Genomic DNA, 12,248 nt, shown 5'->3' with positions numbered 1-12,248 from the left:
GTCAAAACTTACATAATTCACCATTCTACAGTTTTTGGTGACAGCACGCATTTTATGTTGTGATCATATTAGTAAATTGTAAATTTCAAAACTTATATTCAACCTTAGTAACTCTAGTTTGATCATATTACTATTAGTGTAAAAACTACTATATAATACGAGATGGTACTACTATAAGATTTAAAACATAGTCAAGACTTTCAAATCATATAAACTGGTACTTAAAAAGTTCATGGTTAGCATTAAGAAGTATAGATCAATAAAAGTTACTTCTATCAATTTCCAGTTGCTTAATTGATGTTAAAACTGGGATGCTGTTGGAAGGACGTGAATGAACTTAAATTTAAAGTGAGAATGTGGTGAATAACACAACAAACAGGGTTTCCAACCAGCTAGAGGAGCATAGTGGAAACTGGCATTAACTCTTACTCTGATGTAAATTTTCATGTCTTGTTTGTTTCAGCAGCAAATTAGTAAGAACCATATTTATAGAAATTATCTGAAAAAATATATCTGGTCTTTGCAGAGCTAACATCCAGTTCCAACCCAATCTATTTTGTCATGGACATCCAGGAGAGATAACCACTCAGATCAACAGTTGGTACCCCAGGTGGAAATGGAGGGGAGGGGAGGGGAGGGGAGGGGAGGGTGAGGGGAAGGAGGGGAGGAGGGGAGGGGAGCGAGGGGAGGGGAGGGGAGGGGAGGGGGAGGGGGGTTAGAATGTTGAGGGACTTGACCCTCACTGGTCAGGTTAAATATATGTTAACAACAACCCAAGACTGAGCAACCTTCAGGTTATCCAATTAAAAAAATATCAATGTAAAGAGGAAGCTATGCAAATGCACATGGTACATATATATATATATATACATATATATATATATATATATATATATATAACCTTCTACTTATTCTAATTAAGGTTGAAAGTAAATGAAATATTTCCAACAGTACACAATGCACAGGGCCTCTGCCAAGATTGCCCCCAAATTTCATAGTTATGTATGTCTAAAATTATTTTGTACATACTGCAAAATTACATCACAGCTAACCATATATCACAACATAATAAATAAAAATACCGTCATTCCCTGAATATATTTAGGGACAAATATATAATTGTAATGGGTCCCACAGATGCAGCACACACCCCTGAAATCTTATGGGTGACACATCCACCGTGCCACTGAGCACAGGTGTGATTGTTGCCGTATAGTCCTTTATGGCCAATTCAAGTGATTTGGACATTTTCCAGAAAGATTCAAACTAATGATTGCCGCATGAGGATATCTATATTGAATCCAATACCTATTATTACTCCTCAAAATATCATATCCAGACACACAGGGGTTAATGTTCTATTCATGAATTTCAGAGTAAGGAATTCTGCAATAACCGAAATATGACATTTTTAATCATTTGTATTTTTCATAGCTAACAAACACGAGGTCTTAACACTAGGATAATCTTCTAGAGCCAGCTGGAAACTGGTTAAAAATGCAGATTGTAAAGCAAAGAATCTGTGGCACCTGGCAACTCGTGTATACGAGGTGAATGCTGGTCACCAACTGGGCTTGGAACCTCGTGATGCACCAGTCTTTCTTCCAACCCAGGATATGAAAGGGCTGCTAGAGGTGGGCAGTAAAGTTAAGACCTCAGGTTTGTTAGCTATGAAAATTACAATTTGAATAAAAATTTGTCATCTGTTCATATGCAGAGCAAACATTTGGTCTTAATAATAAGATAGACTTATACTTGGAGGGAGTTACAAATACCCTGCACTGGCTGGGGGTTCAGCCCACAGACCATCCTTCCTAGAAGATCCAAGTTCTAAAGAAGGGGGTCTGAGCCCATGAAAGAATGGATCAGTGAGTATCTAAAAACTCAACCTTCTGGGATTAAACACAATGAGACAAGTCCAGATTCATTGCATTTGTGGAAGGTAGAGAGAACTCTTGTCTGTTCAAGCAACAAACCACATAGGCCACAGGGATTTGTTACTACTCCTCCCTCCCCTTGTCAGAGAGGAGTAAGTGCTACTGAGAAGCAGACTTGCTTATTGTATAAAAACAAACCATACAACTGCACCCAATGTGGCTGCTTCACTCACCTGTATCAGACCAGTTCAAGCTTATGATGTGTTTTAATCTTCAACTCGCCTGTGGGAGGACAGGAGAGAGAGAGAGAGAGAGAAAAGTAGGAGACCAACCATCTCCCCCATTCTCTTCTCTCTTCCACACCAAAGAACAAAATGTAGCGGTCCCTCTCTCCCTGAAGGGGCAATATATCCCCTCAAGACACGAACCAGCATTACACAAAACGCAGAGGAAAAGGCATGAGACACATCTGCATCTGACCCAAAGGAAGGTCAACACAGAAATCATGGAAGGCCGTCTAAAAATGTTGACATCCACAGGACTTCTGGGGCTGGATAAATATAAGACAAACCACAGGCTTAGGAGAAATAACGGACTGACTGGCTGGCTGGGGGGGGAAGCAAAGCAAAGCAAAAGTCAAATCTCCAAGGCGGTTAAAGAAAAACTGGTGCATCATGACTTTCCCAGCCCAGTCGGTGACCAACATCCACCTTGTATACACAAGTTACCAGATGCCATAGATTCCTTGCTTTACAATATTTGTTTTACCCAGTTTCCAGCTGGCGCTAGAAGATTATCCTATTATTAAGACTCAAGGTTTGTTCTGCGTATGAACAAATGGGTCACTGTTTTGTATCTGAAATTAGTAAAGCCAAACAGCAATGGCACAAGGATAAATTCTGCTCATCACTCTCACCTTTATTCCTATTTCCCTGTATTTAGTGATTTCTAAGACCTCAACAACTTTCTTCTTCTACCCGAAGCAGATTATCATGGATTGTAACCATAGCATTATATGCTACCTTCAATAACAATAACTGAAATCTACAAGCCTTGAATAGCTATCCCTTATCCAAAGGATAAGAAATAAAACTTTAAATCTATCTTTACTCAAGAGAAAAACCTGCACCACTTGCAATCCATACCTACATGTGTCATCTACAGTAAACCTTAGTTTAATAAGGAAATTGTTAGCACATTGGACTTCAAAAATTTGTTTGCCCACTAGGTATACATTAAGGAAACAACAAATTTCTTAATTTGTATTTTTCATAACTAACAAACCTTCGGTCTTAACATTATGATATTCTAGCACCAGCTGGAAACCCGGTAAAATAAAATAAAATAAAAACTTGTGTAATCAAGGAACTCTTGGAATCTGTGCTTGACCACGGGGTTTGTGGGAGCTCCCACAATTCCTTGGGCATCCCATGAACGCATGTTACTCTTCCAACCAAGTTACTTGTAGACCGCCTTTAAGAGAGGACATTAATACTCTCTATCTCTTTAAAGCATAGGTTTGGCCATTTTTGCCTTTCAATCTTTTCTCTGGGTGCGCTCTTTGTGTGTGTGTGATCTTGTAGGTTTTGTATAAGTTGTGGGATATCATGAAGTGTTTTGCCTCACCAGTGAAGCTATATTTGGGATCTCACAAGAAACAAAGGAATGCCCTAGGCTATGCAGGAACCAGTTTGTGCAGGAATTGAAGGGAGTTACAGATGCAATAAAGGAACTTATTGGTAGTCTTACCTACCTTAGGTAGTGTGGCTGACTTGAAAATCTTTCATTCTGAAAATTTTACAAAATGAAAAACTAACATACCTTGGGTACTAAAATTGGTAATCCATTCACCACTGTCCTCACAAGTCAGTAGTACCCTTAGGTTTGTTAATTTTTTTTTTTTTTCAAACTTCGTAGGTAAAGACTACCAATTAGTTCCTGTATTGCTTCTGTAACTCTCTTCCAGTCTAGCCCAAAATTAGTTCCTCATTTGTGTACCTGGTGGGAAATAAAATCTAATATACAACCCATGAAGCACAAAAATATTTAAGAGCCTCCAACATGGGTTACACAATCTCACTTACTTGTGTTGTAGGTTATATTGCAGACCTAATTGGTTTATATGTACAAAGTATAACGCAACCAAACAATTCCAGTTAGCCAGAGAAGCCAATCTTTAGAGTTATAGTTTGTCCAATACTATGTGTCATTTACTGTCAATTGAAATTTGAACTTTCATATGTAAAATACTGCAGTGTTAATGCTGTACTACATTTTCTAAAAACAAGAACTGGGACATGAAGGGTGGACTACTAATAAACGTGTCAAGAGGACATGCCTATTTCTCAGACAGGATAACATAGTACAATTCTTCTTTCATATAATGATGACTTCCACAACCCAACCCAACAGCAGATTTAATTGGCTTTTAATAAGTACTGTTCCATCATTCCACATTTCTTGCGGGTGGCCAGCATAGTTAAAAAAAATTCATGACTCATGTAATTAAGGAAGACAGTTTTGATCTTTGTACACAGGAATATTTGGGAAAAGAAGTTCTAAGTAGTACTTCTATGGCATGTCTGTAAAATCACTGGAAATTATAACATTTTGGAGTGATGCCCTCTTTATGGCCTCGCTAACCAAATGGACCTTTTTCTTGTCTGCAAATATTAGAAAAAAATTTCCACACCAGTGGAAGATTTGGAGCTATCTTTGTAGAGAAATTACTGCCAAAATGTTTCAATTCCTTTGCTACTGATGTTCTGGTGAGCAAGGGTAATTTATCTGATAAGAAATAAATCTGTTGAGTTCTGTGTATCATCCATGGAGGAGGAACCTCTGATCTTATAAGAAACTGTTTTCTTAACATTTTACCTAATAAATTTTGGTATATCAGTCACATATCTATATCTTTAAGGTACTTTATTATTAATTGGTTCAATCATAAAACTCAATAAAAAAAAAACCTGAATTCCCATTGGGTTACAGCACAAATAGATACAAGATCAAAGCATACGGATATGGGCACCATTTCAAATTTGTACCATTTCCCTGGGTGGTGACTTTAAAGATCCCTATGCACTTTACTTCACTTGGATCTAAAGTTTATAAAACAAATCTTCAGGGAGATCTATCAAATCCACCTACCAAACTAATGTGACCTGTCATTACCTTGTATATTATGGCTTTTTTTTTTTCAATACCTTTCCAACCGAGATCTGCAAGTCAAAAGATTTAACATTGGAATTTTAGTACGGCATCTTCATTCTATATATGTACAAAAATTCCAATGTAACATGAAGGAATGCGTGCTTAAATCCATGGTAGAAAGGTAAAAGAGAAAGAATCATATTTTAGTTAATGAAGCATGATATCTAGGAACTTGTGCAACTTGTTTATAACTAAGTGCGCTAGAAGACTGGCAACAGGTGAAAAAGTGATAAAATTCTGTCACTTGAAAGCCGAGGTCCTAGTAACAAAGCGCCAGCAATCTCACTTGGGTTGTAGTATACTACAAATTATACTTTAAATGGATTGGTGTATTAATCTGGGACAAAAGCCTTCTTCATTTTGCAGATTATATTTTAGTTTAAGGGTGGATCTTATCTTGGTTCATTGATTTCAATCTAACATGGGCAAGTGATGAGATTTTGTTGTGATATTACAAACAGTGCTGACTTCTTCCCCTGGCTTTAGGAAACTAATTCTTGAATGGCTAATTAATCTACTGAGGTACCTTGGACTGTACTTGATAAAATCATGAGGGTTAGTTGGGAGATTGTCATTTGCCCCTAGTTCTACAATTGCTTGCCTTATGATTTTCTCAAAAATTGTGATTAGATGGATGTTACTGATATAAGATGTTATGATTTCATGAGACAGCTTCCAAAATTTGGCAATGTGTGTGTGTGTCTCCATTACCTCTCTAGATAATTTTTTTCACAATTAATTTTATGTTAAGATGGTAATTTCAGCTAAAGTCAAGGTGGTCAAAGAATACAGACAATTTTGGAATGATAGATGCTCACATATTTATTGAAAGTGTCTTTGGTGTACAACCCATTTATTTTAAGAAGATTCAATCCAATACCACTCCACTTTCTGAGGTCTACACAAGTTTGAGAACTAATCTAGTTGTTACTTGGATTCTACACTGCCTTGTTTTCCTTGACATCACTACAGAGCTGGGATCATCTGTCACCGATTCTCAGTGTTGCAATCTTTCTGCTTTACCCACACTACTCTCTACAGCCTTTTACATGTTCTGAAAGTTCTTTGTCTGTCAGAGATGGAATCTCCCTAAAAAGAACCATTAGACGGTTTCTAATATTAATCAATTCACCTACTGCTTCTGTAAGTGAGGAAAAGGCGAGCTCTACATTCACTACTTACAAGACATGAGAGTTAAATGCCAGCAAGTAATTGCCCTATTGATCTTATCAAGATATAGTTCTTTTGTAGTGTTGCCTTCCACCAGTTGACAATTTCCAAGTATTGTGCATAAAGCACATTTAATTCAAGTTTAAGTTTACGGCAGCTTGGCAATTAAGGATTCTCTCTCTTACTCTTTCAAGCTGGCAGGCAACATGACACTTTACCTTTGATTTGTAGTCAAAACATTAAGGTCAAAACATTTGTTAAGTATATATTAGTCTTAGCAAATTTTACTTTTTTCAAGTTCAATCATCAGCAGAAACAAAATACGAAGGGAGCTAGTAGTAGCAAACACCAAATACTGGATTATGGAAAGAAACATGGATACTTCTGCAATCTACAGATCTTTTATGTGAGGATATATATCCCTCACCCATTTCACAAGTACTCATTTTATCCAAGTTTAAAGAGCCTTCTACAACCATAGGAAGGCCTGCATCCCCCAACCAAAATATTTTAGATACAATAGGCAATAAAGAATGAGTGTAACAGGGAGCCATATGTGACTGCCTGATAGATTGGAAGTTCTTTGGCAGCACTGACACTAATTTCATTTTACGAGTGGCAAAATTTTCATGAACACTGGGCACATGAAACATGCAAAAAAATTTAATCTATAGCTTCTGCAGACCTGCTTCTGATACAAATCTAAAATGCCCAAGGACTGTAGCTAGAATGTACTGGCCAGTCTACTCTCACACCTCTGAGAGAAGACTTCTCCTAAGGAACCTTGGCCTGAGGCATTCAATTTGCAAATGTTAGACAGTCAAAGGGATAAGTCACTCATCATTACTGAAACTGTGTATGAGGCAGGTATGCCCAATCCTTGGATGACAGAGTGCAGCTTCCAATCTTCTACGCTTTCTTTTTTTTTTCTCTCTCTCTCTCTCTATCCTCTCAAGGGAATATCCCACTTGTATTCATTTTCTTATCCCTATTGTATTCCAACCTTCCTGCCATATACAGAGAGAGAGAGAGAGAGAGAGAGAGAGAGAGAGAGAGAGAGAGAGAGAGAGAGAGAGAGAGAGAGAGAGAGAGAGATTTTTTTAACCTAAAGCAGCAAAAGTTGGTGAAACTGGAATTAGAATGGAAGGCAACATTAATCAACATTTTATATTACAAAATAATTTAACAGTAAATTTGATTTTTGCAAGTAATTCCAAGCTATCAAAACTTGGGACCATTTTTGGCTTATATTAGAGTCCATCAGATTTCCTTTGAACAGGATCAAATCAAAGTCCCTTAATCTGATCAATGAGGCCATGCACTCGCTTCTTTTCTAAGTCTTACACCTGGCTTCAGAATGACCTCCGTTTCTTTATTAGGAAATTTTTCAGCCACTTCCAATCAGTGGGCTGTCAAGGTGCCTCTTCCTCTCAATACTGTTACCCCCAGCAGGTTGAAATGGGAAGTCCCATACTGAAGAAACATAGTTTCTCTAAATTTAAATTCTGAATTATGATAGTAGACTAAATCAGCAAGAACAATAAGATATTTAACCTCTTCAATAGCTTTTTAATGAAAATCACAAACCGTTCACTTTGAACTGTTCTCAACTCTTATCAGGTTCATCATACGATGAAAAAATTCTCTGCAATATATTTCAAGATCAATAGTTTTGAGGTCTTACACAATGCACATACAGTACAGGCAGTCCCCGGTTATCGGCGGACTCTGTTAACGGGGATCTTGTTTCATGGGGCTTTTCTAGCGCCATAAAACAGGCCAAGTTTCGGTTATACCCAACAGAGGCACCATTAACTGGTTATCGGAACCATTAACAAAGACTTTATGCCAAAAGCACCATAAATTGCAATTTCGGTTAATGGCAATTTTTGCTTATCAGCACCCTGCCAAGAACGGAACCCCCGTCCCCCTTGATAACCAGGGACTGCCTGTAAATGGTTACAAGATATGATGACATCAGGACAAACTTTGGTGGCATCCCTTGAATACAGCTACCAAAGCCAGGGATTCTGAATATTTCAGCAATTCAGTTATCCAACATTATTTATGAAATAATCTTGCTTCTCAAGAATTTTTAGAAAAATAACTTTACAGAATTTGCCATGGTAATCATGGTCTCTAAATTATAAAAACTTTGTACACTATATAATTTGAACACTTGATTGCAGATGTAGGTCCAAAGAAAAATATGGTGCTTTCCAAGAGAATAAAAGCTGTATGTACAACCATCATATTGTGAAATTTTAAATTTTTCATGTCTACCTGTGTCACTTGTTATGTATTTAGATAAACCCCTAAGAAAGGAGACCTGTATGATAGGAGAAAAAAAATATTCACAGGAGCAAACGAAAGGTTCCATCATGAAGACAAACAGAAATGTCAACCAAACTACCTTTATCTCTGAACAACCTGCACACTTTTGGAAGTGTCACACATTGGTTCAATGCACTATTAAAAAAAAGAGGGTTGCCATTTGTATCAGCATATATGGAAGTTTCACTAATTTGTGAACGCAGTAAGTCTGCAAGAATAGACATGCCAAGTTGTCGAGTATAATCATATCTATTAAACCTATTGTTGTTGGGTATTATCATATCTATTAAAACTCTTCTATGTCTCAAATGAGACAGATTAACTGATGATATTAACAAATTTCCATCACTGGCATGACCCTGCAAATGAGGAAAACCTCATTCTTGTCCTCTACGAACTAGAAAAACATGCATTACGCGATCTTCTTACAATGCCTCTTAGCATTCCTTAAAACCTATTTAGCTAGTCCATTTTCTGGCCAATCCAAAGTGATGCATTTCCTACTACTCCTAAACACAGGAATTTTCTAAATAATTTCTGGAGAATCATACCTACCTGATCAAAATTAGTGTGTTTACATAAGAATATAAACAAGTTTATAAATCTCTTAAAGTAATCAATTACTGAAGTTTACTGAAGTAAGATACTGAAAGATTCCCTATTGCAAGTGCAAAAATAAAATTACCCCACAATCACCCCCAGATATGTGAGAAAAGTTTAATTATGAACAAAGAAGACTTTCACATTACTAATAGTAACATAAATGATGTATTCTATAACAAATTTTCAGCATAAATGATTTATTCTATATCAAATTTCATGTATACACTCAAGAAGTTGTACATTGCTGTGCTGCAAAGTAAATTAAAAACAATTAAAAAAGCATAAAAAACATCAATATTTACCACTTCCAATGGTTCTGAAAATTCTTATTCAAGAATAAGACAAGAACTTACACCCAATTTACTACACAGTTCCAAACACACCAGTCACCCACAATCCACGTTGTACCTTAGGCAGTCGTAGACTACAATAGGGCTCAATGCTTTACCACCCAGTATGATAACCAAGAATCCTCCAGCAAACGTCTTAGGTAATTAACCAGCAGGATTTTAATGATTAGCCTCACTACTATGTTGTGCACTGCCTGCAACACTTTTACAAACCACTAAAGATAAAAATATATAATATACAAACCAATTAATTACCTTCACACAACATTTTTTTTGTGTATAGTGATATCATGAAGGACTAATTTCACATTTTAATCCACAACGAATGCCCTCAGTAAATTTGTATATTATTTTACATCAACGATTTGCATTAATTTCTAGATCCATACTCTCCATGTGTCTATTTTAACTTAACCTGCAACCTGTACTTTTGAAGAATAAACTATCAAAAATAAGTTATAAAACAAATAAAAAGAAAGATGTATACCTCTTCTTCTTGACTAGTACCACTGCTCATATGGTGAACATTATTTGGTAAAACGGGAACAACTCTCCATTTAGGTGTTGGGATTTCCTTGTATTCCAGCTTCTCCACACGTGTTGAGGCTGCCATACTATATGGAATCACAATGTTATCGATGTCATAAGCCTTTCCACTTGAATTCTGAAAAAGAAATTTCACGACAAATACTTAACCAACCAATTAACAGGTATTTACAGCTTATTAAAAATTTTTAAAATCATTTTTTTATTAATATTAATACCCTGATCACTAAAAACAATATTCCTTGCAAAATATTAGAACAACAATTCTCCAACTATCAACATGAAAACCATACAGTATGTACATTTTCAGTTACAGTACCTGTTTATTTTTTTGGTTAGAACTAGAAGATTGTCTTTTATGGGCTGACCGGTCAATAGGTGCTGGACTTGCTGAAGGTGAAGAATGTAAGCTACTACCATATACGCTACTTGTATCATCATCATCTTCGACCCGTACTTTTTTTATGGTTACTGAAATTAAGAGAAAAATTTTTTATAATGTAAAACAATTATCCATACACACCCATCAATCATATAAAGCCCTCATTTATAGTTTGAATATTCACACACAGGTATGTTTCAAGTAGAGAGAGAGAGAGAGAGAGAGAGAGCAGAGCAATAGTATTTTCATGGGGTATCAGTTCAAAACCAAGAAGTTTAAGCTTGGTAATTAATATATGCATCCCAGATCTCAAATACTGTATTACATTAAAAATATACCCACACATGCCTAGAAAAAAAACAAGCTGGTTTTTGCTGGCTTGTAGACAAGATTAGACAGGAGTCATGCTATTCTCTAGCATGGAAAGGAGGTATACATGCAATCTTAACTTTTGGTGGTTAGAAAATTGGCAACCAAGAAGGCAGAAAAAATAAACAAGAGACCAGCTTCTGCTCTGAGAAGCTATTCCCGGCAGTTCATGTTACTCAATGATGGCAAAGATGGTAGAAAAGAAGTTTTGGCCATAGCTAGCTAAAGAGGTGCCTCTTGGTGTAGTTCATAAAGCACCCTAATAAAACTATGGAGAAACTTGTGAGTTATTTCTAAAGGTAGTCTAAGGAAACAGTCAATTCAAAGCTTGATGTTCAAGCATCTTTGAGAGGGCCATCCTGGAGGATGACATAAGCAAACAAGATTGAGTCTCTGATAAGACTTATTTACCTCCCACTTACACTTAGCATGGTGTTGGTTGAGTTATCAGAAAAAGGCAATTACTGCAGCTTCAACCTCTTAGAATTTCCTTGATAACCCTCAGGCATGAATATGCAAGCACCTGGGAACTTGAAATATGGCTGCTTTAGGTGTGTCTATGTTGAAAGGATTCTTGTAATATCTATTATCAGCTTTAGAGGATCCATAACCTATCATGTCTTTTGGTGGACCTGACTCTGTTTAGCGCTTGCCTGGTCAGGCACCATAGTTAAAAGGACCATCCATACAATCCATGAATGCAAAAAGGGGTCTGATATCCAACTTGTTGGGCCTGATTATCCTGATTATGTTTCAAGCAAAAAACAGGGAACTAGTGGTTCAAAAAATACACAAGGGGTATAGTGGGTACAAGAGAAAGGGCATCAGTCTGACTGGTTGCTGTGGTAGTTATGTTTTGAGTAAAAACAGTGTAAACCTGCACTTAGAAATTGGTGACAACAGGTCCACCAACGCCCCACACCAGCCTCCAGATCCAAAGACCATTCCCCTGGCAGTTCTAACCCCCAGAGATAAAACAGACTTGATTACGTTTCACCATGATACAAACCTAGGACTATTTTCATACCACAGCCCTCTGCCCAAAAGAAATTGAGTGCTACATGACAAGAGATTCAAATCTACTTCCCTCTTGGTTCTACTGATAGCGCAAACATTTGGGAAGCTAAGAACATGGCCTTCGTTATAAGAATGTGCCCATACCACCAAAACAAAAAACAAAAATTACGGATATAAATTACCAGAAGTTGGATGACACACACTGACATCTGGTAAAAAAAAACCATTACACACAGTAAGGCAACTAATGTATTTTCTATAAAACATATACAATAAGAAGAAAGAAGTAAAAATAAGATCACTATAACTTTGCCTATACAAAAAGCGACATGGGAACTCTCCTCTTAGCATTCAAATGCTAACACCAAAATGCTACAGCCATAAACA

General features: G+C 36.7%; 1 protein-coding gene across 4 annotated transcripts in view; it reads right to left on the bottom strand.

Moving 5' to 3' along the window:
- Positions 1-12,248, bottom strand: part of LOC135216195 (KAT8 regulatory NSL complex subunit 1-like) — a 161,051-nt gene that overhangs the window by 12,109 nt on the left and 136,694 nt on the right. For all 4 annotated transcript variants that reach the window (XM_064251332.1, XM_064251334.1, XM_064251335.1 and 1 more), the window contains exons 7-8: positions 10,413-10,564; positions 10,035-10,211 (exon numbers count right to left, since the gene is read on the bottom strand). In XM_064251332.1, coding sequence (XP_064107402.1) covers positions 10,035-10,211; positions 10,413-10,564 — 329 coding nt within the window. The remainder of the gene's footprint in view (positions 1-10,034; positions 10,212-10,412; positions 10,565-12,248) is intronic.

The sequence above is a fragment of the Macrobrachium nipponense genome, chromosome 6 (genome assembly GCF_015104395.2).
Source record: "Macrobrachium nipponense isolate FS-2020 chromosome 6, ASM1510439v2, whole genome shotgun sequence".
In the NCBI taxonomy this organism is placed as follows: Eukaryota; Metazoa; Arthropoda; class Malacostraca; order Decapoda; family Palaemonidae; genus Macrobrachium; species Macrobrachium nipponense.
This window is presented reverse-complemented; position numbering and strand designations above follow the sequence as displayed.